Raw genomic sequence first — 25,650 nt, forward strand, 5'->3', positions numbered from 1 at the left:
AGAAAAATCCATAAAGAAGCTCTTTCAATTTCAGCATGTTTAAGTTTCATGACTTATGGTTTAGTGTTGTTTTTATATTGGATTCCATGGGTGGCATAATCTTTTCAGCACTAGAGACCTTTAAAGGTCTTTCTCAGCTCACCCCGGGAGACAAGGGCTGGGTGTCAGGAAAGTGACACACAGGGAGAAGCAGAAAATGGACTGGGATTGTGGGGGCCGAGGCCCAGCCACGAGAAACCCAGGCGGTGCAAGGCAGAGCCCTGGGAGCACAGAGGCTGCTGTGCCGTGGATTGCTGGTGAATGAGAGGCCTCCTCTGCTTTAATGAAGAGCACGCCCCCCCGACTCCCGCTAATCCTGCCCTGCCTTCATGGTCCACACACCACAGGTGTGCACAGGTTCATGCGTGTGTGTGAGCTTAACACGTCAGCCGCACATACAGTTGCTCAGAAACATCTTCACTGCTTCACACACGTGCACACAGTCAATGACCAGGAGCAGGGATCTTGGGGCAAACCTAGAGCAGCTTCTCAGGAGTTAAAACTCCAGCTTTGCTGTGGTTCCCGGAAGAGCCCTGACTTTGTCCTAAGACAGTGGTTCTCAAAGTGAAGTGCTGGCTCCAGCAGCATCAGTATCACCTGGGAACTCGCTGGAAACGCTCCGGGCTCTGGCTTCTCCTCCTAGAGCGCCCAGAGCTGTGGGGTCCTCCCTTCGGGCCAGAAACTCCAATCGTAGTTTTTATGTACCAACCCCTGTGCTAAATAGACTTTGTGCACATTATCTCCATTTAAAATTCACAAATGTACTGTGAGATGCACACCATTTTTCTATATTTTTCAGATGGGGTAGACAGAGCTCAGAAAGGTTAAGAGACTTGCCTGGAGTCACCAAACCAGGCTCGAACTCCTTCTGTATTCAGAATCACTCTTCAGACGTAGCTCCTGTCCTGGGCTGAAAGTCAACACCCGCCGAGAGCTGGGCCTTCTGTACCAGCCCCATCTCCCCCAAGTCTCTCCCTGCCTCTGCAGCCAGTCCTAAATCTTTCAAGAGACGAGGCCAAGCAGGGGGTGGGACCAGGGGCAGGAGCCAAAGCCCCACCTCGTGAGCAGGCAGCACCTCTGCCAAGGCCCCCACCGGCCCTGCCCCAGAGAACGGCAGGGAAGCTGCAGCGAGGGCTGGCAGCTGGCAGAGTCCTGAGCACCCAGCACCCAGCCCAGCTTGCACCCCAAAGCCTGGAGAGAGGCTGCTGCGCCATTGACCTGTGGACTCCAGAGACTCCCGCTGTGCGTTCTTCTGATCTGGAAGATTTCCTGAATTACGTGACAAGAAACCTGGGTTCGAGTCCTAACTTGTCACCAACTTCCTGAGTGACCTGGGCTGGTCCCGTCCCCTCTTGGAATCTCTGTCTTCCATCTCTTCAGCGAAGGGGTTGATTTATAAGGATGTTTTCTGCTCTGACACTGTGATTTGAATTCTGTTTCCACATGACATTCGAGAAGTCTGGCCGGAAGGATGGAATCTGAAATGACAATGGTCCTGGACTGGGCTTTGTGCTCAGCCCAGCTCATCTTTGCCTGAGACCTGGGAGTGGCCCCAGGCTCTCCTGATGTGCCACCACGCTTGACATCTGCTCCTCTCCCTGCCCCCATATTCCCATGCTCTGAAGGGGAGTTCTCTTCCATAGCAAATCCGGGAGGAGCCGAGGAGCCAGGCTCTTTGTTCCAGACCCAGAAGCAGCCATGGGGACCTGTGACATTGTGACTGAAGCCAATATCTCATCTGGCCCTGAGAGCAACACCACGGGCACCACAGCCTTCTCCATGCCCAGCTGGCAACTGGCACTGTGGGCCACAGCCTACCTGGCCCTGGTGCTGGTGGCCGTGACGGGTAATGCCATCATCATCTGGATCATCCTGGCCCATCGGAGGATGCGCACAGTCACCAACTACTTCATCGTCAATCTGGCGCTGGCTGACCTCTGCATGGCTGCCTTCAATGCCGCCTTCAACTTTGTCTATGCCAGCCACAACATCTGGTACTTTGGCCGTGCCTTCTGCTACTTCCAGAACCTCTTCCCCATCACAGCCATGTTTGTCAGCATCTACTCCATGACCGCCATTGCTGCCGACAGGCAAGAGGGTCCTTGGGGAAGCTGGGGGGAGCCTCCCCACTGAGCCAGGGCTCAGACAAGGGTGGTGACATGCCTGTGGTTACACAGCAAGTTTGGGTAGAACCATGGGAATGGCCTCCCAAATCTGGTCATGGTCCAAAACTATGAATCTGGAAGGCAGGGGGACTGTGGAGCTGAAGAAGGTAGACTGAGGGTTAGACACAAAGAAGGACTTTGCACTAGATGCACTAGACAGGTTGTTCAAGTCTGTAGGGGAAGTGGGCAATGTTTTAGCAACCTTCTGAAGTGTTCTTTCCTGGAGTTGATCTTTGTTTTGTTGTCTTTCTTTCACTCCAAAGATATATCTTATACTGTTTTTTTTTATTATTATTCCAGATAGATTACACGAGGGGAAAATGTTAAGTTTGCTTGCAATTACAATCTAATAGGGCCAATTATTTTCCCAACGCCACTCAGGGCTGAGCTTCAGGCTAATGTTGGATGCTTGATCTTGCCCTGAGATGGGCTTCCAGTGTGGCTTTCTTGTGGCCGTCCACGGGCATGTCCATGCCCAGAGGGAAATGGTGGGCCAAGGTGCCTGGGCCGGGGTTCCAAGGCGTCAGTGTGCTGTGTGGCTGTGGGAGAGTCACCAGCCCAGCGGGCTCTCTGCAGGTCGGCTGATACTATGATATCAGCAGATGGCAGCAGTGCGGGGAATGGCTAGAGGGCATGGGCCTGGGTTGGGAGAGAGGGAGACAGGGGAAAGGGAGCTGGGCTAACAGGAGGGCCCCTGCCGCTCAAGCTGCCCTCTGCTCACAGGTACATGGCCATCGTCCACCCCTTCCAGCCTCGGCTTTCAGCCCCCGGCACCAAGGCGGTTATTGCTGGCATCTGGCTGGTGGCTCTCGCCCTGGCCTCCCCCCAGTGCTTCTACTCCACCATCACCATGGACCAGGGTGCCACCAAGTGCGTGGTGGCCTGGCCCGAAGACAGCGGGGGCAAGACGCTCCTCCTGTAAGGCCTCTGGGGGATTGTGGAGGGCAACAGTGTGTGTGTGTGAGTCTGTGTGTGTGTGTGTACACACACGTGCATGCATCCATGTCCATGCATGTGTGGTGTGCATGCATGGGTGTACACATGAGTGAGTGTACACGGGATTGTGTGAATATACCTATATGCTTAGTAAGCAACACACACGATGTAGCCGATCTGTTCTTCACACTTTACATATATTGACCCATTTAATTCTCCTAACTATGTGGGATATCTATTATATTATTATTCTTACCATTTTTCAGATGAAGAAACTGAGGCACTGAAATACTAAGTAACATGCCCAAAACCACACAGCTAGTAATTCAAATCCAGCTAGTCATTTGAATCCAGCTATGGATTCAAATCTAAGCAATCCTGCCCAGGGCCCAATCTCCTCACCACTCTGCTACTCGAATATGCACCCTTGCATCCTTAGATAAGGATATGCACGCATGCACACGTGTATGTGACTGTACATGTCACATGAACATGCGGCACCCATTTCTGCCTGTTTGTACACGTGCAAGTGTGTGGGCATGTTTGTAGATGTGTTTGCACACAGGCACGTGTTAGGGACATGTGTAGGCGTGTGTTTGGGGGAGACTCTCTATATGCTCAGGCGACAAAGCGGCAGGAGACTGAGGCAGAAAGAGTCCATGATGGAGCCTGGGACATTTTCAGGCTGCTGAGGTGGGCATCATGGGCTGGAGGCAGGGAGGGCAGGGTTAGAGGAATTCAGGCATGGCCCAGCTGCTGTGTGACCCTGGGTGAGTCCTTTCTCCATTCCGGCCTCAGTTTCCGAGGATCTCACGATGTGTCTTTGTGGTCCCCAGGCACTGAGCTATTGCTTGGTAGAGGCTAAAGAACTGACTGGGGTTCTGGGCTCAGTCAGGCCCAAGTCGTGGCCTGGTCCCACGTGGCCGGAGGATGCCTCACACTCACGTAACCTCTGAACCTCTGGCTTTCTCTCTCTAAAATGAGGATTCATAATAGTACCTTGCTCTGTGAGCATAAATGAGATAGTGTACCTGAAGCCCTTAGCACCATGCCTGGCAAAGAACTGGTACCCAGTATGTGGCAGCTTAAATAGGGGACACATGAAAACACACCTGGGGGTAGCAGATCCTTCCCACAAAGTCCCAGCTGCCCCAAGCATGAGGGTGTGCATGGTCTGAGGTGAGGGCTGCCAGGTAGCCATGGCAACACACCTCTCCTCCAACATCCTCCCTGCCTGGTCTCCATCTGTCCTGAGCACCTGCCAGGAGAAGGCTGCTCTTGTGGGCTTCAGGGATAGGGAAGGCGCCATTCTTCTGAGAAGCCGTTCCTGGGGACTGGCGAGTCTCGAGGGCAGGCCCTGCCCAGGGTCTCTGCCCCCTCCCTGCACCCCACCCTCTCACGGAAGGCGATATCCATATATGGGGAATGCCCGGCTTTCTGGCTCAGCAAAGGGTGGAGAGCAGAACATATGGAGACCGGCCACTTGGGGGCGGTATTTCTCCATCTTAATACAGGACCACTGCGCGTGCCAGCTCTCTGGGAACAGCGAGTTCCATCCCAGATTCAGGCGACTGGGAAAAACAGGCGGGCAGGGGTGGGCTAGGAAAGCCATACTTTGGTGTTGCTTAAAATTCCGAAAGGATTTGGGGAAAGCCTGGTTTTAAGTGTGAGAATGTGTTATTGTTTTTCTTGGGGGAGAGCCTAATTTAGGATGAGGGCTCCATCCACACAGGCTCATGTAACTGTGTGTAATTAGGAATCTGATGAAATTAAAGATGCCCTCTTCAGGGACATGTGCACACACCCCCAAAATCAAAATACAAAAAGACTCCCTTTGGGAGGCCAAGGTGGGCAGATCACCTGAGGTCAGGGGTTCAAGACCAGCCTGGCCAACGTGATGAAACCCTGTCTCTATTAAAAATATAAAAATTAGCTGGGCATGATGTTGGGTGCCTGTAATCCCAGCTACTTGGGAGGCTGAGGCAGGAGAATCGCTTGAACCTGGGAGGTGGAGGTTGCAGTGAGCCAAGATCACACCATTGCCCCCAGCCTGGGCGACAAGAGTGAAACTCCGTCTCAAAACAAAACAAACAAAGGCGGTCCCTGGAACTCTTCCCCTCTGCCTTCTGCATGGAGACCTAGCCCAGGGTGAATTCCTGTCCTGCACAACATCCTAGGAGCAAGCAACAGAGGAGTGTGGCTCCTGCTAAGGAAGGACTTAGAGGTGGCCTCCTCCTTTTACAGATGGGGAAACTGAGGCTGAGGGAAAGCCCTGACTTGCCTAATATCATGCTTTAAACAAGAGGCTGGAGAAGAGCCCTGTGCTGACTCCCACAGTGCTGACCCTCAGAAAAGGGGAAATTTGGTCATGATTAAATCTGTAGACGGGTATGACACAGACTTCCTGTGCCTCTCTGGGCCTCGGTTTCCTATCTGGACACTGAGATAGGTGGCCCTGCAGATCCTCACTCTGTAAGGTGATGGGCCCTGGCCCTCATTGCCCCTCCTCCCCTCTTATCTGCTCCACACTGGGGTTCTCAACCCAAAGCCTACTTGAGGATCAGGGAGTCTAGGAGCGCCTGAACCTCTTGTAATTGGCATGCTTGTCAAAAGAACCCAAGCAGAATTCTAAACACAAGACTTTAGGAGAGAGATTTACTGGAGCCATTATAATCACCCAGTGGGTTCACCTTGCCTGCTGCCTAGACAGAAATGATTTATCAAGATAGGGGAATTGCAATGGAGAAAAAGTAATTAATGCAGAGCCGACTGTGCAGGAGACCAGAGTTTTATAATTACTCAAATCAGGCCAGGCGCGGTGGCTCATGCTTGTAATCCCAGCACTTTGGGAGGCCAAGGCAGTGGTCAGGAGTTCAAGACTAGCCTGGCCAACATGGTAAAACCCGGTCTCTACTAAAAATACAAAAATTAGTAGGGCGTGGTGGCAGGCACCTGTAATCTCAGCTACTTGGGAGGCTGAGGCAGGAGGATCACTTGAACCTGGGAGGTGGAGGTTGTGGTGAGCCAAGACCCCACCATTGCACTCCAGCCTGGGCAACAAGAACAAAGCTCCATCTCAAAAAAAAAAAAAAAAAAAAAAAAAACAGAATCAAATCAGTCTCCCTTAGCATTCAGGAATCAGAGTCTTTAAAGATAATTTGGCAGCTAGGGCCTTGGCAAATGGGGAATGCTGATTGGTCGGGTTGGAGATGGAATCACAGGGGGTCGAAATGAGGTTTTCTCGCTGTCTTCTGTTCCTGGGTGCAATGGCAGAACTGGTTGAGTCAGATTACCCGGTCTGGGTGGTGTCAGCTGATCCACTGAGTGCAGGGTCTGCAAAACATCTCAAGCACTGATCTTAGGTTTTACAATAGTGATGTTACCCCCAAGGAATTTGGGGGAGGTTCAAACTCCTGGAGCCAGAGGCTGCGTGACCCCTAAATAATTTCTATCCTTGTAGCTAAGTTGTTAGTCCCGGAAAGGCAGATTGGATCCCAGGCAAGAAGGGTGTCTTTTCAGGAAAGGGCTATTATCAATTTTGCTTCAGAGTAAAATCATGAACTGAATTCCTTCCCAAAGATAGTTCGGCCTACACCCAGGCATGAACAAGGACAGCTTAAGGATTAGAAGCAAGATAGAGTCGTTTAGGTCTGATTTCTTTCACTGTCATAATTTCCTCGTTATTTTTGCAAAGGTGGTTTCACCATGGGTCCCCTTCCCTTGGGGTGGCAGCACCTCTAGAAAGGGGCGCAGCAAGCCTAGCATGTGGCAGGTAGAAGCAGGAGGTTTGGGAACACCTCAGTCCTCCCAGTAAGAAAGAAAAAGTCAAATGACGGGACCAGGGGTCTCAGGCCCATTGGTGGAATGCTCTAAGGACTCTGTTCCATGAAAGGGACCCCCAAATGCCAAAGGAACCGAGACCCAAAGAAGGAGGCAGAACAAATCCAGTTTGTCAATATTGGGTGATTTATTGAGGGAATTTACAGACCGAAGTGGGATCTTGGGTGGCCACAAGACAGGTGGAGCTCTGCATTCTCACACCCCAGATGCAAGGCTTAGATACCATAGGGAAAGGGTATTTGTGCTCCAGCAAGACAACCAAAGGCAGCCCTCCAGAACAGGCAAGAACACTATGTGCGTCACAGCCTACGATTTGTGGAGTAACATCAAGGTTGACATGTTCTTACACTAGGGGCAGTAAATAAAGTAGAAATCAGAAGGCATTCACAAGACTGGGGCGAATCGGAAGTCAACACAGGGGAGTGGCATCCAAGATGGAGTCACTTTTGTCTCCACAGGTTCCCACTGCAGACCTGCCGGAGAGTCAGTCCCCAGCCTGCAGCTCATCAGAGAGAGGCTGCAGCGTCACTCATAAACCAGAGATCTGAGAACTGGGGACACTGTCTTTTTTTCTTTTTTTTTTTTTTGACAGGGTCTCACTCTATCGTCCAGGCTAGGGTGCAGTGGCCCAATCATAACTCATTGCAGCCTCGATCTCCTGGGCTCAAGTGAACCTCTTGCCTCAACCTCCTGAGTAGCTGGAATTACAGGTGTGCCCCACTATGCCTGGCTAATTTTTTAAATTTTTTTTATAGAGATAGGGTCTCACTATCTTGCCCAGGCTGGTCTCAAATTCCTGGGCTCAAGCAGTCCTCCCATCTTGGTCTCCCAAAGTTTAGGGATTACAGTCCTCCCATCTTGGTCTCCCAAAGTTTAGGGATTACAGGCATGAGCCACCACGCCTGGCCTACACTGTTTCCAAAAGGAAATGAAAAGCCTCAACACAACCCAGTGTCCTCCCTGGGGACGGGGTAGGAAGCCACGCAATGGTACTCTGCATCACTTCCTCAAAGGTGGTATGAAAGAGCATTTGCTGACACAAACGAGGTTCCCAGCCAAATGCTGATGAACCGTAAGCAGATGACACAGCAGCATGTGATATACGGCGCTTTTCCACTGTCCCATGCCTCCATAGCGATGTTGGTACAGATGGAGCCTTATTAACACCAGTCATTCTATCCATCCAGACAGATACAGATTATATATATATATATATATGTATATATATGTACATATACATATACGTATACGTATACATATATGGCTATACTGTAGGATACACTCCAAGACCCCCGGTGGATGCGTGAAACTTCAGATAGTACTGAATTCTCTCTATATAGATATATACTGTTTTTTTCCTCAACATACCTATGATAAAGTTTAATTTATAAATTAGGCACAGTAAGAGATTAACAGTAACTACTAATAAAACAGAACAAGTATAACGATATACTGTAATTAAACTTCTGTGAATGAGGTCTCTCCCTCTCAAAATATCTTGTACTCTCCTCACCTATTTTGGATCCGCAGTTGGGAGGGGTAACTGAAACCCGGGAAAGTGAAACTCCCATCAGGGGTGACTACTATTCATACATATGATTCTGGAAAAAATATGCCAGATATTAATAGTTAATGTTAATAGTGGTGGGAGTGGGATAATTTTACTGCCTCCTTTGTGCTTAATGGTATTTTAAATTGCAAACAAATTATTTTTTAATTTGTTTCGTTCACTTTTCCTTTTTTTGACACGTGTCTATCACGTGGAAGGACGTGATATGTAAGGACGCAGGGCTACTGCTGCCGTCCCTTTTGCAGGGGAAGCCGTCTCCTGGCACACAGGCTACCCAATGCCCCCTTTATTTTTGTTTAAATCAAACCAAGTCCCTGGGAGGCGCCCAGGGTGGGCCCGCAGGGGCGGCTCCACAGTGCCCGCGGGGTCCCAGGACCAGGCGCTGGCAGACTTCGGAGTCGCCCCCGAGCCCTCCGCTGCCCAGGCCTCGGCTCTCCCTGCAGGTACCACCTCGTGGTGATCGCCCTCATCTACTTCCTGCCGCTCGCGGTGATGTTCGTCGCCTACAGCGTCATCGGCCTCACGCTCTGGAGGCGCGCAGTGCCCGGACATCAGGCGCACGGTGCCAACCTGCGCCACCTGCAGGCCAAGAAGAAGGTAGGCGCGGGGGCGGGGGCCTGGCGGGAGCGGGACCTGGCGGGGGCGGGGGCCTGGCGGGGGCGAGGCCTCATGGGGGCGGGGCAGGACGGGGCGGGACGGGGGCGGGAGGGGGGCGGGAGGGGGGCGGGAGGGGGGCGAGGCCTCATGGGGAGCCGCCCTTACGGTCTCAAGGCCGGTCCGCAAGAGGGCGCCCGGGAGAAGTTTGCGGAAGCTGCCTTCGCGCGAAGTCTGGGGCCAGAGCCTGACCGCGTTACTCCCAGCCGGGCGGATTTGCCTTTGGTCTTTGGCCAAATACAAAATTAAAGAAACTTGCCGGGCGCGGCGGCTCACGCCTGTAATCCCAGCTCTCAGGGAGGCAGAGGCGGGAGGATAGCTTGAGCCCAGGAGTTCGAGACCTGCCTGGGCAACATAGCGAGACCCCGTTCTCCACAAAAAGGAAGAAAAAAAAAGACAAAAAAAAAATTAAAGAAACTTCCCAGAATGTTAGGGGAGTCAGGGACTCCTAAAGCCCCATAGAATTCAGATACCCCCAAGAATCTTAGAATGATAAAATATTAAAATCTTAGACTTTTTGAATAATCAGAATGTTGAAATTGAGAAGCCCCACAGAACTATAGAAGGTGCCTGACAGTCACAGGGGAGCCCTCAAAGGCTGGAACTGCGGACCCCAGAGGTCGTGGAGACCAGATTGTTGTCCAGCTTCATCAAATCTGTCTCCAGTTTCTTCCGGAAGTGGCAGTGTCCCCCTACTCCCTGCCATCCAGGGTCCCCCGAAGGTCCTGATGTAGCCCTCTGTGCCCCAGACCCCCTTCACCCTCCTTCAGTCCAAGCTTGTCCTTGCCCCCTTCCTGCCAGGCAACAGGGGAGGTAATGGGTTAACCACATCATGTAGCCAGGTCAAAGCCATGCTTCTCACCCAAAAGTAGGCATCTTTCACAGGGTGGTTCGGGGAGATAGCTGCACATGGGCGCCATCTGGTGCCTCTCATGGAGCACTGGCCTCCATCTGCTCCACACTAGGGGTCTCAACCCAGATCCTACGTGAGGATCAGGGTGCCCAGGAGCCCCCAGACCTTTTGTAATTGGCATGCTGGGCTGCCGAATGGAGCAGGAGTGTGCCTGCAGGGGCCAGGCTCTGAGGAGGGGGAGGTCCAGGAGCTGACCCGTGGGCAGAGGCAGGGGTCCCTGGTTGGAACCTTACAGCCCACAGAGAGAAGGGCTGTGCCGATACGGATCCCAGAGAGGGGGCGGCCTGGGAACGCATAGCTGACACAGGGGCTCCCCTAGGGATGGGGTTAGGAGAGCGAGCTCAGCCACTCTCCAGGGAGGGGGAGCTGCAGTGAATGAAGGGGTCCCAGACACCTTTTGTAGGAAGTGGCCATTGAGCTGGGCTTCAAGGAGTGAGGACTTCAAAGGAAGGATGGCAGTATGGGCAGAGGGACCGGCCTGAGCACAGGCCTCTGAGGCTGGGGGCTCAGGAAGGTCTGGGCAAAACATGCTCAGAGGCCTGAGTAATAGAGCTAATGGGGTCTGAGTGTGGAGCAATTCCCAGGTGGGTTCAAGGGGTCCTCTGCGTCTGCCCTCAGAGGGCTGGGGCTGGGGCTTGGGCACTAAGAAGTAACTTGAGCCTCTCCCGGACCAGTTTGTGAAGACCATGGTGCTGGTGGTGGTGACGTTTGCCATCTGCTGGCTGCCCTACCACCTCTACTTCATCCTGGGCAGCTTCCAGGAGGACATCTACTGCCACAAGTTCATCCAGCAAGTCTACCTGGCACTCTTCTGGTTGGCCATGAGCTCTACCATGTACAATCCCATCATCTACTGCTGCCTCAACCACAGGTGAGCCCCCACTCCAGCCCCACCCTCTGCCCTCAGGGCCCCACTGCCCAGCCCCAGGTGGGCTCCCCTGCACAGCTCAAGCATCCATCCTCATTCCTGCCGGAACCTGTGGCCCTGTGCCCCCAGCCTACATGAGAAAGCCGTCCTCACACTCACTCCCCAGCACAATAATCCCTCTGGCCTTGGCCTAGCTTGAGCCCCCTTCCTCCCCAAATCCTCGCCGTCTCCCAGGCTGTAGCTCTCACTGTCTGTCTGTTCCTGCTGGCTCTTCTGGGTTCTGTGTCTGGGGCAAGAGAAGAGAGAAGGGAGGGCCAGAGAGATGAAGGGGAGGGGAGAGTCACAGAGAGGGGGCGGGACAGACAGACAGACAGGAAAGAAAAGCTAAGTAGCGGGAGGGAGGGACTGACTTCTGTTCTAGTATTTTCACGAGCTTCCTACTGAGGGCTTTCCTGGAGCCGAGTGAATGGCACCCATCCGGCAGTGGAAGCAGTAGATGGGGGCTGGGGCCAGCACAGGTGTGGGGCAGGCTGCTCCCTGGAAAGCTCACAGTGCATGCCCTGTCCTCCAGGGACTTTCAGGGCAGCTGGGAAGTGACCCTGTCAGAGACAGCCAGGAAGGAGGGGGCCAGAATCTCACTCTCCTGGCGTCATCCAGTTTCCCTAGCCCTTGTGATTCTGATGAAATGAGTCCCAGAGAGGGGCCTGCACTTGCTCTGGGGCACCTGGAGAGGTGGGGGGTGGTGAGTCAGGCAGGAACCCAGCCCCAGGAGTTCTGCAGAGCAGCCCTTTCAGTGGCAGGAAACCCTGAAGGTGGGGCAAGTAAGGGGCGGCAAGAGGTGGACACAGTCTCACCTCAGTGAGACAATGATGTGGGCGAAGTTGGCCTTGGACCTCTTTGTTCATGTTTTTTGTCACCTCCCTGGCCAGGTAGCCAGGCTACTCATAATGCCATTGGGATCTTTGTTGCTCAGACATTTCACCGCCTGGGGCAGGCCAAAAGGATATAAGGAGCTATGATTTTTTGCAGGAGGCCAGAACTCTCTCCTGAGAGGGAAGTAGATAATAGGAGAGAAGCAGGTGTCACCCCCACTCTACGGATGGGGAAACTGAGCTTCAGAAAGTAAGATGCTCCCAAATTCATACAACAAACAGTAAAGCCAGGACTCCATGTGTCTCCAAGGCCTGTCATCTTATCCCCACACCACGCATTTATCTTTTAAAGACTTGTGGGATTGAAAACCTGGAGACAGGGACTCTGACATCTGGGAGGGGCCACCAGCCCACTGTGTCTGTGGGTTGATCACTCTTCTGCTACCCAAGGGAGATACAGTCCCTGGGAGTCTAAACAACACCCCAGGCTCTACAAGATCCTGACATCACTTCTGGATCATTCCCTTCTCTGAGCGGCCAGCGTTCCCATTCTGCCGTCTGATTTCTTCCACTCACCGTGTGTGCTTCCTCTGAACTCCCGTTCAGTGCTGCCATGGGGAGAGCTGTTTGTTTTCAAGCAAATGCATCAGAACTTGGTGGCTCCGAGTGTGGGTTTTTCAGTGTAGTCCCCTTGGGAAAAGCATCCTTGTTCTCCCAAGTTGCCAAAGCCTCCATTGTGTTTTAGCAGGTTCTTCTTTGACTCCTCCCTTAGAAGCCAGTTAACAAGTCAGACAAGAACATCTGCTGTTTTTTTTGTTTGTTTGTTTGTTTTTTGGTTTTTTTAGTAATTATGCTGGGGTGGTTTTTTGTTCGTAATAACAGATGACCTAAATCAGCTTAGTCACCCACTTCATTCACTAGACCCAGCTCCAGAACACTCTGGCAGTTTCCAAAAATCAAACTCACGCACGAAGGCATCTCTCAAGAGCCCCTGAGCCATGGGAGGCTCTTGGAGGGAGACAGTGACTTTCCTCTGGAAGAGAGTCAGTTTCCTGGGGGTGGGGGCAGTCACATCACAGCTCCTGAGCCCCTAAATCCCTGGCTCAAAGTGCCCCTCGCTCCCCCAGGTTTCGCTCTGGATTCCGGCTTGCCTTCCGCTGCTGCCCATGGGTCACACCCACCAAGGAAGATAAGCTCGAGCTGACTCCCACAACCTCCCTCTCCACGAGAGTCAACAGGTGTCACACTAAGGAGACTTTGTTCATGGCTGGGGATGCAGCCCCCTCCGAGGCTACCAGTGGGGAGGCGGGGCGTCCCCAGGATGGATCAGGGCTATGATTTGGGTATGGTTTGCTTGCCCCCACCAAAACTCGTGTTGAAATTTGATCCCAATGTGGCAGTGTTGGGAGGTAGGGGTTAGTGGGAGGTGTTTGGGTATTGGGGATGGATCCCTTATGAATAGATTAATGCCTTCCAGCTGAAGTGAATCATCACTCTTGTGGGAATGGACTAGTTCCCAAGATAACAAGTTGTTAGAAAGAGTGTGGTGTCCTCAGTTTCCCCGTCTTGCTTCCTCTCTCACCATGTGATCTCTTTGCACACAACACTTCCCTTCCACTTTCCACCATGACAAGAAGCAGCCTGAGGCCTTCACCAGATGCAGCTGCCCAATCTTGGATATTCCAGCCACCAGAATCATGAGCCAAATAAACCTCTTTTCTTTATAAATTACCTAGTCTCAGGTATTCCATGAAAGCAACACAAATGGACTGAGATAGGTGCCTACTGAACCCTGAAGCCTTGTGCCTGGCTGCAGAATGAGGTGTAGCACCCTTTGAGAAGTAGCCAATCGAGAAGACCAGATCTGAAAGTTCAGCTCATGCCCCATCCTTCAGTATACCAATACAAAGACAACATGGGGCCAGAACTCCAGAAAGGATGCTGACTTTAAGAGGACTCAGCCACCCATCTCAGAGAGCACTTCAGAGGATCCAGTAAGGGTCAGAAAAGACAGTGTAAGCTGATATTTATCTAATCTAAGAGATGCAAGCTCAAATGCCTTCCTGGGGCATACAAGAATATGTATAAAAGAAAAACTGCAAATGTGATGATAAAAGGCAACTGACTTCCACCCTCAGTTTGAGCTAATAGGGAATGGTGGGGGCCATGGCAACCTGGAGAGGACAGGCATTCAAAGGGGACAAGAACTACTCAGCTCTGGACAAACGTTGCCACATGATAATGGGAGCCCACTGTTGTTAGATCTTCTAAATTTTTCAAGAGAAGCTACAAATCCACATTTGTATGTGAGTCTTCCAGATTTGTTGAATTTGACCCAAATTTTCATAAACTTTGCATAAGTTAAACAAAACGTATCTGTGGGCAATGCAACCATGACCCTGATTCGCCATCAGGCTGCGGATACAAAGGAGGAAACTTCTTATTTCACAAAGCCCAGTGACTGAGTCAGCCGAGGGCTTCTCTGTCTCAGTATTTAAGAAGTCAGATACAGCCCATGTAGACGGTGATTAAGAGCCAAAAAAATCAGCTGTGCTTCCTCAGGCAAGTCACTTTGACCTCTGCCCAGTATCAAAACTACTTCACAGGGATGCTGTGAGGAACAATGGGAGTAATGCCTATCAACTAGCAGGCCAGACCAGATTAAGTGCCCAATACATGGAAGCCAGGACTTTTTTTTTTTTTTTTTTTGAGACAGGGTCTCACCTCACTCTGTGAGACCCAGGCAGGAGTGCAGTGGCACCATCATGATTCAGTGCAGCCTCAACCTCCTGGGCTCAGGGGATCCTCCTGCCTCAGTCTCCCATGTAGCTGGGACCACAGGTACATACCACCACACCCAGCTAGTGTTTAAGTTTTTTGTAGATATGGGGTCTTGCTATGTTGCCCAGGCTGGTCTTGAACTCCTGGGCTCAACCATTCCTCCTGCCTGTCTCCTGAAGTGGTGGGATTACAGATGTGAGCCACCACACCTGGCTGTTAGTCATGACTTTTAACTATTTCACACAAAAGCCACCTACAAAGCAGCAGCACAGCTCCCACTCCCACTTCTGCAGCAAGAAGCTAGAGGGCAGAAAGCAGCAACTGTCCCAACTCCCAGAAGGCTCCCGGTCTGGCCCAGCCCATCCCAGGGGCACACCTCCTGCTTGCCAACTCAGCCTCCACGCCCTGGTTCCCCTGCAGAAGAGCCATGTAACATTGTCAATGCACACTGGAAGGTGTAATGTTATCTGTGTTCTCCAAAAAATCACTGCTCCGTAGACACCAGCACCATGCCCCTAATAAAGGGACTCTGATCTCACCAAACCAGGTGGTCTGGCAATCGGTCTCGCAGGAAGCCACTTAGAGCCGCAGTTGCGGCTTGGGACATCACAAGGTGCTTGGGTGCAGAGTGACATGGAACCCACCAAGGCTGGGGGAGAATCCAAAATGGTAGCCTGGGGATAGACCAGGAATCTCTTGAGGTGGGGGTGGGAAGGGAGAGTAAAAGGTCAGACAAGGGTTAACTTCCTAGGGATAAGGTCAATCTAAGATCCAGAAGGGGTGGGCCGGGAGCGATGGCTCACGCCTATAATCCCAGCACTATTGGAGGCTGAGGCGGGCAGATTGCTTGAGCTCAGGAGTTGGAGACCAGCCCTAGCAACACAGTGAGACCCTGTCTACAGAAAATAAAAATAAAAAATAAAGAAAAAAGATCCGGGAGCGGGAGCATGCAGCCACCCTGGGCTGCTTCAAGATTTCATCTGTGTTTGGGTAGAGAGGGAGGAGAGGGGTGGGGCAGAGCACATTTCCTCCTTTGTCTTGGGGTTGGCAGAGAGGAAGATGAAGGGCAGGATCCGGGTGGGGATGGCAGAGAGGGGACCAGTGTTGCAGTCCTCTCACTGAACCCAAGCAGCCTGGAAGCCAAGTGGCCTTGTTCTATAATCCCAGCACTTTAGGAGGTCCAGGCAGGCAGATCACTTGAGGTCAGGAGTTGGAGACCAGCCTGGCCAACATGGTGAAACCCCTTCTCTACTAAAAATACAAAAATTAGCTGGGTGTGGGGATGCACGCCTGTAGTCCCAACTACTCAGGAGGCTGAGGCAGGAGAATCACTTGAACTCGGGAGGCAGAGGTTGCACTGAGCTGAGATTGTGCCACTGCACTCCAGCCTGGGTGACAGGGCAAGACTCCATCTCAAAAAAAAACTCCTCTGCCGAGAAGGCCACAAAACTCCCCAGTGTTTGGTCTTTGCCACATCCCAAGAAACTGCACCACCCTCTGCCTGTCCCCCCGTCCCCAGCCATTAAGCATCACTCGGGTCTTTGAATTGGTACAAAGTTTACTAGGTCATACGACACGGCTCACAAAGCGGTGGGAAATTCCAGTGATGGCATTGTTTGTTGGTTGGTTCCTTTTATCCAAATGGAGACAAGACACATTTCCGCAGGACTGTCCACCTCCCCCCACGAGACAAACAGAATGCAAGACTGTCACACGAGGCTAGGACTGGTTCCACGGACACACGATTTTGTGGCATTGACACACCATGATGCGATGCCAGGCCACAGTGGGTGCCAGGAGGGGAGGAAGCAGCTAATGCTATGCCCACACTCGCCTTCAGGCAGTGCCCCCGGGAGGGAGGTCCGGCAGTGTCTGCTGGTGATAATACATTTCACACGGGGAGGGGGAACCCCAAGGATGGGCTTTGGAGGCCCAGAAGGCCTGTCAGGTGGTGTGATTTTCCATCTCCAGCCAATAAATAACTCTGTTGGATGAATGCATACATTAGAAATGGATGCCACTACACTTCACACGTGGGGGACCAGGTCGAAATCAAACCATGCAAAGTGGCAGGGCAAGTGAGGAGGGATCCGGGTGAGAGATATTATCAACAGCACACGCTCTATTCTGTACCCTACAATATATACCATTAGTTGGATTTTGCTTTCCTCCCCGCGCCGGCAGGCCCTGGCGCCGGCGTCTCCCAGCACAACTCGCTGGGAGGGTAGGGGGTCGCCGCTCGAAGAGAGAAGTGCTGGAGGGGCAGTAGGCTGGGGATCCCGGACTCTTAGCTGCTTGCCTCTGTGCGTAACCGCACGCCCACGGCCGTGATGAGGGCGGCCCCCTTGCCGCTGCCATCCTCAGACAGGAGGAAGGACACGTTACATTTTGGTGACAGTTCCTTCACCGTCTGGTGCATGATTCTGGAGAAGCTAAAAAGGACGAGAAAACAGGAGAAGGTAGTTGGAGGAAGATGAGAGACGCTGGGCCTACCCGAAAACACCAAAGCACAGACAGCCCCCTGACTGGTGATGATTCGACTTAGGATTCTTCGACTTTGTGATGGGTTTATCAGGACATAAGCATCGGAAGTCAAAGAGACTCTGAACCCAACAACAGGGAGGGTGAACACGGTTGGGAGGCAGGCTGCTTAGAAGCAGCTGTGGCCAGTTGAGAATGGCTGGGAGGACAGTGGGCCTACGGTCAATCCCATTGTCACAGTTTTCAGCAGGGAGGCCCAACTGCGAATCCAAACACAACTGCTCTGTATGGCTTATGAAGGCTAGGACATGAATAACACACACACCCACATCGGAGCTTGAGGCTCCAGGGGGACCTCAAAACCAAGGAGGATGTTAGGGGCTGACATGGATCATTAAGGCAGGTGCAAGCCAGCCAAGCACTGGATCGGTTCAGGAGGCTGTGCAGGAATGAATATCACCCATCTCCAGCTGCAACCCTGAGACCCCCAGTGCCCCACCATCAACAGCCTGGCCCCCAAAGACAGGAATGCCCTCCAGTGAAGATAGTATCTGAACAAAGGCTGAATCTACATGCTTGTAATTTGGGCTCAAAATGAAGGGCAGGGCCAGGCTGAAGATGCTTGTGGTGAGGGGCTCTCAAAAGTAGTCACTGTCCTTGGTTGGGGACCTATTAGGTGGGCGGAGTGCGGTGGCTCATGCCAGCACTTTGGGAGGCCAAGGTGGGAGGATCACTTGAGCCAAGGAGTTTGAGGACCTACTAGGTGCCCCATACTTTACAGCTCTAATTTCTAGTCCTGCCAGTGGCTGCCACCTCATGAGGAAGATGAGATTTTGCAGGGATTAAGCAATTGCACACAGATTCTAAGTGACGGTGCCAGGGTTAAATCCAAGAGTATGTGGCTCCAAAGCCTAGCTCTAAACCACTCCTGTGTGCTGCCTCAGCTGATGGCAAGCACAGCTATTAAGGGGGAGAGACAGAGGTGAGGATGGAGCAAGACAGATGGTTCCACCCCAAGCCACGGCCATGAGGTAAGCAGGTAATGTCTACACTGAGTCGGGTGAGGTTGCTTATAAGTAGGGTGACACTATGGCCTCATTTATCTGGGATGGTCCTAGTTTGCCTACAGTCCCAGAGTAATAATTATTAGCACTCTTGACTGGCAAGAGTACCCTAGTGTAGACAATAAATAAATAATATGGTCACCCTATTCATAAAAGCCAAGGTTTGAGACATGCGGTGGATCACAATCACACAGCAAGTGCAATCACATGTCCTTCTCTGGCATGGGGGGTCAGATGCCTGACCAGAGGGAGGCCACTCCCTACCCCTCCCTGCCATGAAGCCCAGGGCCCAAACCGCTCCCGCCCTTCCAAGTCTTAGCAAACTGATTCAGCAGATGAACAAGAGAGTGGCTCTCCTCCTTTCCTATTTTACTTTTTGAAATAGGGTCTCACTCTGTTGCCCAGGCTGGAGTACAGTGGCGTGATCTGGGCTCACTGCAACCCCCACCTCCCAGGCTCAAGCAATCCTCTTCCCTCAGCCTCCCGAGTAGCTGGGACTACAGGCGTTCACCACCATCCCCGGCTAATTTTCAAAATTTTTTTGTACAGACAAGGTCTCACTATGTTGCCTAGGCTGGTCTCAAACTCCTGGACTCAAGCAGTCCTCCCACCTAGGCCTCCCAAAGTGCTGGATTACAGGTGTGAACCACTGCACCCGGCTCCTCCCCTTTCTTAATATCCTCTCCCCACTTACCCAACAGAGCCTCTGGCCTGGCTACAGCTCACCAGGCTTATGAGTGAGCCCACGCCCACCCTCACCTCCTCTCCCACTGCCCAGCCCCCACCTAAGGGGGACCAGGAGGAGTGGGGTGAGGGTCACATCATGCCACTGGTGTGAGCTGGCCAAGTGAAGCCACTTCTCTGTCTCCCTAAGGATCCCAGTCAAACCCTACAAACTGTTCATTACCTTGTCCTAGACAACCCCCAGCTCCTGAACACACAGCCTTCAGCCTGGCTGGGCTCCCGCAGGGCATTTCCCCAGCGTAAACCACACCCTGATACCCCCTAACCCAAAGGGATCCCAGCAAGCTCTGCGCATCCCAACTGGAAGGCCCACTCACTGTGGATGAAGCTTGTAGAGTGTCCCGTCCACTCCCACAGTCACATTCAGACGGTCCAGTCCTCTGTTCTCGCGGATCTTATCCACCACTGCAGCCATGCCTGCGCCACACAGCTGCGCGGCCCTCCTGGACACCACCCCGCACACTGTCTTGACGAGGATACTGTCATCGCAGGTGCTATTCAGACCCAGCTGCTGGAGGATAGCCCGGACCTGGAGCAGTGCTAATCGGTCACTGTGGGGGACAAAAGCCAGAGGGCTGGATGAAGCAGGACCCACAAGAGCAGCCTGGAGACCACGTCCAAAGGACGCCCCCCGCCCCCAATCACTGTACTCATCCACAAACAGAGTCAAGGGCAAGTGTTACATGTTAAATTGTGGAGAATTTGGCAAATCTAGCAAAATAAAAATTGGAAAATCTAAACCATTCACTATCTCAACATCTAGGAAAATGCTATTAACATTTTAATATATTTCCTTCCAGTTTATTTTTCCTAGCTGGTATGCTTCTCATGATATGCAAAATGGGATTATCCTTGATATGTGATTTTCTTTCTCTTTCCTGTTTCATGCATTGAGCAATTTCCCACAGCCTTATCTGAGAACAGGATTGGAAACAGCTGCTGCAGTATTCCCTCTAGGGATGCACCATGATTTCTTTAGCCAGCTTGGAGAAATTCAAGTTAATTGCAATTTTCTGCTATTATAAAGAAACATTTTGATAAGGTTTGTTTATAAATCTTTGTGTGCAATTCTGATGTTTTTCCTTAGGATAAATTTCTGGGTCAAAGAGCTTTTGCTACACATTGCCAGATGCCTTACAGAAAATTGTATCCATTTACTCTGTCTTCAGCAGAGTATTTGGCCACACTTATCCTCACTGGAAAAGAGCATTTTTTTACAACTTTTGACAGTTTTATAAGAAGGCATCACAAGACTGTAGTTCAATTTATATTATTCTCTATTAGTGAGGATGATCTCTTTTTTTTCCATTTGTTTTTTGGCCATATAAACTACTTCTTACGTCTCAAGACTTTTCTCCTGATATATTTGTCTTATTTATATTAAATTGAAAGAGACGATAACTGGGATGGTACAATGAAGACCAGCCAGGCTTCTTGGAGGACTTACCATGTAACATATATTTTACATACATTACCTTACTTACTCCTCAAACAACCAATGAATGTATGATTATTCCCATTTTAAAGATAAGGCAACTGAGGCTGGGAGAAATTGAGTATTGCAAAGCACACAGCCGGTGGAGAAGAGCAGGTGTAGACCAGACCTGCCAAAGCCCACCATGCCCTGCTAGGCGTCTTGTCATACACAGTACAAATGTCTTCCTCAGTTTACCGTTGCCTTTTAAGTTTGATTACTTTTTTTTTTACTTACAGACACTATGCAGCTATATTTGGCCATTTTTCTTTATGATTTCTTTCTTTGCTATTATGCTTGAAAAGACTTTCCATATCACTTCATACCCATTAGGATGGCTATTCTCAACTCAGAAAATAACAAGTGTTGGCGAGGATGTGCAGAAACTAGAACTTTCACGGGCTGCTGGTGGGAATGTAAAATATTACAGCCACTGTGGAAAACAACATGGTGGTTCCACAAACAACTGAACAGGGAATTACCATATGGTCCCGCAAGCCCACTTGGGGTGCACACACACACACACACTGAAAGGAGATACTGGTCACCCGTGTTCACAGCAGCATTTGTCACAATATCCAAAAGGTGGAAGCAAGCCAAGTGTCCATGGATGGATGAATGAATAAACAAAATGCAGTGTGTGCGTGCAATGGAATATCACTCAGCCTTAAAAATAAGGAAATTATGGCCGGGCATGGTGGCTCATGCCTGTAATCCCAGCACTCTGGGAGGCCAAGGCGGGCAGATTACCTGAGGTCGGGAGTTTGAGACCACCCTGATCAACATGGGGAAACCCCATCTCTACTAAAAATACAAAATTAGCCGGGCGTGCATGGTGACGCACGCCTGTAATCCCAGCTACTCAGGAGGCTGAGGCAGGAAAATCGCTTAAACCCAGGAGGCAGAGGTTATGGCGAGACGAGGTTGCACCATTGCACCCCAGCCTGGCCAACAAGAGTGAAACTCCGTCTCAAAAAATAAAAATAAAAAAATAAGGAAATTCTAACACATGCCACAATACGGATGAACCTTAAGACATTATGCTAAGTGAATTAAGCCAGTCACAAAGGACAAATGCTGTATGATTCTATTTATATGAAGTATCCAGAGTTGTCAAATCCATAGAGACAGAGAGTAGAATGGTGGTTGCTGGGGTGGGGGAAGGGAGGAATGAGGAGTTAGTGTTTGCTGCGTACAGAGTTTCAGCTGAGAAGATGAAAAGAGTTCCGGAAATGGATGGTGGTGATAGCTGTGCGACTATGTGAATGTACTTAATGTCACCAAACTGTATACTTAAAAACCATTTTGCCTGGGTAAGAGCAATGTATAGGCTTGTTAGGGTTTTTTTTGTTTAAGGTTTAATTTTTTTTTTCTTTTCTTTCTCTTTTTTTTTTTTTTTTTTGAGACAGAATCTGTCTCTGTCGCCCAGGCTGGAGTGCAGTGGTGCAACCTCAGCTCATTGCAACCTCCGCCACTGGGCTCAAGCCATCCTCCCACCTCAGCCTCCCAAATAGCTGACACCACAGGAATGTGCCACCACGCCCGGCTAGTTTTTGCACTTTTTGTAGAAATGGGGTCTTGCCATGTTACCCAGGCTGGTCTCGAACACCTGAACTCAAGTGATTCACCTGCCTCGGCCTCCTAAAGTGTTGAGATTACAGGCATGAGCCACCGTGCCCAGCCTACACAGAGCCTACGTTAGGTTATTATGACCATTCTAAGAAGAACACAGTATTTGCACAATTGCTTTTGTTTTTTCTGACCATTTTTTCCTCCTTCTCACACAGCGTGCCTTGGAAGACAGCAAAGGCCAGGAAGAAATGTTCCCTGGACAGGAGAAAAGTAGAAAGAAGGTGGAACAACTTGCTGAGGGGCATCAGCTCCTGGGTGGCCTGGCACTGAACCCCAGGCTGCCTTTCAGATAAATCCAGGTAGGCCCTATGCACCCCCAATACAAGTATGTGTAGTGCATCTTTACCATCTGAAATGGAATCCATATGACCCTCTTACACACATAATTTCAAATAAATCAATATAATGCCCCAACATAAAGGATGGATAAAAGGAAAGTAAGTAATTTACTTATTTATTGAGATGCAGTCTCGCTCTGTTGCCAGGCCAGGCTGGAGTGCAGTGGCGCGATCTCAGCTCACTGCAACCTCCGCCTCCTGGGTTCAAGTGAGTCTCCTGCCTCAGCCTCCCAAGTAGCTGGGATTACAGGCACATGCCACCACACCCAGCTAATTTTCTGTATTTTTAGTAGAGATCCGGTTTCACCATGTTAGCCAGGATGGTCTCAAATCTCCTGACCTCATGATCCGCCTGCCTCGGCCTCCCAAAGTGCTGGGATTACAGGCATGAGCCACCACACCAGGTCAAGGAAAGTAATTGATAATAAAATTATAAGATTTCACTATGCAAATGCCCAGGGTCTGCTATTCCAGAGGAAAAAAAATCCTCAAAAATGGCCAAAATGTCCCCCAGGGTCCCTACCACCCCCATCACAATCCACCAGCCAGGCAACCTCTGAAGGGTGGGCGCTGGCAGAGAAGACACTGCCCACTCACCTCTCGATCTGAGAGAGAAACTTGGTCTCAAAGATGCCCCGGGTCTTCAGCGGCTCAGAGATCTGCCCTCGGAAGAGGAATCCCTTCTTGGTGAAGTCGATTAAGATGTTGCGGACGATTTCACCCAGGTACATACCACTGATCATCTTCTCATACCTGAGACAGGAGGAGGGGCCTGGGGTGTCTATGGGAAGTGGCCAGGAGGACTGTCACCCCTCGGTCTTACGGTCACTCCGCGTCTCTTACTGCCCCTCAAGTGCATCATCAACAGCCATGTGCCCAGCCCTGTGCTCTGCTGCAGAGGCAGAGTGGGAGGACCAGGAAGGACCAGGGAGTCCTCCACTCTCTCACATCAGAAACAAAACCACCAGCATTCATGTCTACCCGCTAGACTGGTCTCCCTCCTCAGCTGCCTGCTAGCTCTCAGCCCCAAGGTCACTTCCCCGACAGTCTGTCCTCCTCCTCCATCCTGGGTTCTACCTGCCTGTTTCAGGTTCCCACACACCTCACCATTCTCCTCCTTCACAACACACCTGAGCTCACTGCCTCCCTCCACCACTGCTGTAGTGACAGCCCCAAGAGGACAGGGCATGTGTGTCTTTTTCAGCTCTGAGTCCCCAGGGCACAGCACAGCATAGCATAGCACTGGGCCCTCAGGAAAGTGCCCAAAAACTATCTGCAGAATAAGCAAATGACTGGGCTAAGTCTTAAAGGAACAAGAAGACAAAAAAAGGAAAGTTTCTAGATTTTTTAAAGGTTTTGCAAATACCCAGAGTACTGGTCAAGCCCACAGCAGAGTGATGAGGCCACACAGGAGGGAGAATTCAGTGACCACAACACACTGGAGGTCAACCTGTTCTTGGGACTTCGAATTTCCTGCCCTCTCCATGCTCAAGGATCTCAAGAAATAACAAAGGATTGATTCATTTCCATGGCACATGCCCAAGCCCAGTGTCCCAAAGCTGAGAAGAGTCCCCTGGAATTTGGATACTCCAGGATTCCTCCTATTTCATGTGATCCATGGAAGAACATGAAACAGAATGGAATCAAAGAGGGGTGGGCCACCACTACCAAGTCCCATCCAGTCCTTCTCATTCCACCACAAAGACCACCCCAGTTTGGTGCTGACATGTCCTTAACCCCTTCCAACACTTGCTGATCCCCCCGCTTTTTAACCAAGGGGGTCTTACTATTATTGTTGTTATTATTGTTATTAATTTTTAGTAGAGACAGGGTCTCAACCCTATGTTGCCCAGGGTGGTCTCAACCTCCTGAGCTCAAGCAATCCTCCCACCTTGGCCTCCCAAAGTGCAGGGATTACTTTGATGATAGACTGCACTCAGCCCAAAGGGCGTTTTAGTTCAGGTCATTTGGTAGGCGACAGCATCAGCTAGACTTGAATAGCACGGTTCTTCACTATACTCATTTTTTAGTTACCATCTCTTTATGGTACTATTGGTTCTCCCTCTTTTTCCTCCTTCATTAAATGTCAGTAAAGACCTTAAAGGCCGCCGGGCACAGTGGCTCACGCCTGTAATCCCAGCACTTTGGGAGGCTGAGGCGGGCCAATCACCTGAGGTCAGGAGTTCGAGACCAGTCTGATCAACATGGTGAAACCTGGTCTCTACTAAAAATACAAAAACTAGCTGGGCGTGGTGCCGTGCACCTGTAATCCCAGCTACCTGGGAGGCTGAGGCAGGAGAATCACTTGAGCCCAGGAGGTGGCAGTGAGCTGAGCTCGTACCACTGCACTCCAGCCTGGACAACAGGGTGAGACTCTGTCTCAAAAAAAAAAAAAAAAGAAAAAGAAAAAGACTATAAGGGCTGGTTGCGGTGGCTCACACCTGTAATCCCAGCACTTTAGGAGGCCTAGACAGGCGGATCACCTGAGGTCGGGAGTTCGAGACCAGCCTGACCAACATGGAGAAACCCTGTCTCTACTAAAAATACAAAATTAGCTGGGCGTGGTTGTGTATGCCTGTAATCCCAGCTACTGGGGAGGCTGAGGCAGGAGAACTGCTTGAACCCGGGAGGTGGAGGTTGTGGTGAGCCGAGATCACGCCATTGCACTCCAGCCTGGGCAACAAGAGCAAAACTCCACCTCAAACAAAAAGAAAAACAAAAAACTGTAAGCTGATTTGAAGAAAAGCACTAAGTAAATAACAGCATGGGTGGTATTTAGAAAAGGCAAAAACCTTGAGGGGGCTAGGGAGTGACTCATGCTGGGTGCTGCTCCAGCCCTTCTTTCTGCTCCTGGGGAGACAACTTGGACCAACTCATCCTGGCTGTGGCAGAGGATGGCCTGATTCCTGGGGGCTTGAGACAAAGGGCAGACGCTGCCATTTCAGACATGGTACCTGAGACCTGAGCTGCAAAGCTCCACATGGCCACTAGGTGGTGCAGGAGGCTCAAGGAGAAAAGGACGATTGCGACAGGGCCTCTGCTTCACACCAACCTGCCGCCCAGCCACCCTCACCCCACCCCCTTGTTATTCTGATGGGAAAGGAACACAGCAAGGGGACCGGAAGGCCAGAATCCTCCAGGCTAAAAAACAGTCACAGGCAGCCCCTAGACAGGCATCAACCCTGGGCCATCTTGTACCATGTTGGGGGTCTGTCCTCCCTGGTTCTCTGCTGTCCAAAAGACAAAGGTCAGGAGTGAGCCAGTGGGTCCAGTCTTGAA

The 25,650-nt window shown here is 51.1% G+C and overlaps 2 protein-coding genes across 5 annotated transcripts in view; one reads left to right on the forward strand and one right to left on the reverse strand.

The window, feature by feature from the left end:
- The first annotated feature begins 229 nt into the window (after positions 1–229).
- On the forward strand, positions 230–15,181 carry TACR2 (tachykinin receptor 2). The gene is made up of 5 exons (XM_004049516.5): positions 230–2,129; positions 2,928–3,122; positions 8,994–9,147; positions 10,792–10,988; positions 12,985–15,181. The coding sequence occupies exons 1-5, from the start codon at positions 1,738–1,740 to the stop codon at positions 13,193–13,195; spliced, it is 1,149 nt and encodes a 382-aa protein (XP_004049564.2). The 5' UTR covers positions 230–1,737; the 3' UTR covers positions 13,196–15,181.
- Positions 15,182–16,178: 997 nt separating this feature from the next.
- Positions 16,179–25,650, reverse strand: part of HK1 (hexokinase 1) — a 131,952-nt gene continuing 122,480 nt past the window's right edge. For all 4 annotated transcript variants that reach the window (XM_031015138.3, XM_055353618.2, XM_063710045.1 and 1 more), the window contains 3 exons: positions 22,969–23,124; positions 19,245–19,478; positions 16,179–17,070 (listed from right to left, as the gene is read on the reverse strand). In XM_031015138.3, the coding sequence (XP_030870998.1) occupies positions 16,926–17,070; positions 19,245–19,478; positions 22,969–23,124 (535 nt within the window). In that variant the 3' untranslated portion in view covers positions 16,179–16,925. The remainder of the gene's footprint in view (positions 17,071–19,244; positions 19,479–22,968; positions 23,125–25,650) is intronic.

The sequence above is a fragment of the Gorilla gorilla genome, chromosome 8 (assembly GCF_029281585.2).
Source record: "Gorilla gorilla gorilla isolate KB3781 chromosome 8, NHGRI_mGorGor1-v2.1_pri, whole genome shotgun sequence".
Classification (NCBI taxonomy): domain Eukaryota; kingdom Metazoa; phylum Chordata; class Mammalia; order Primates; family Hominidae; genus Gorilla; species Gorilla gorilla.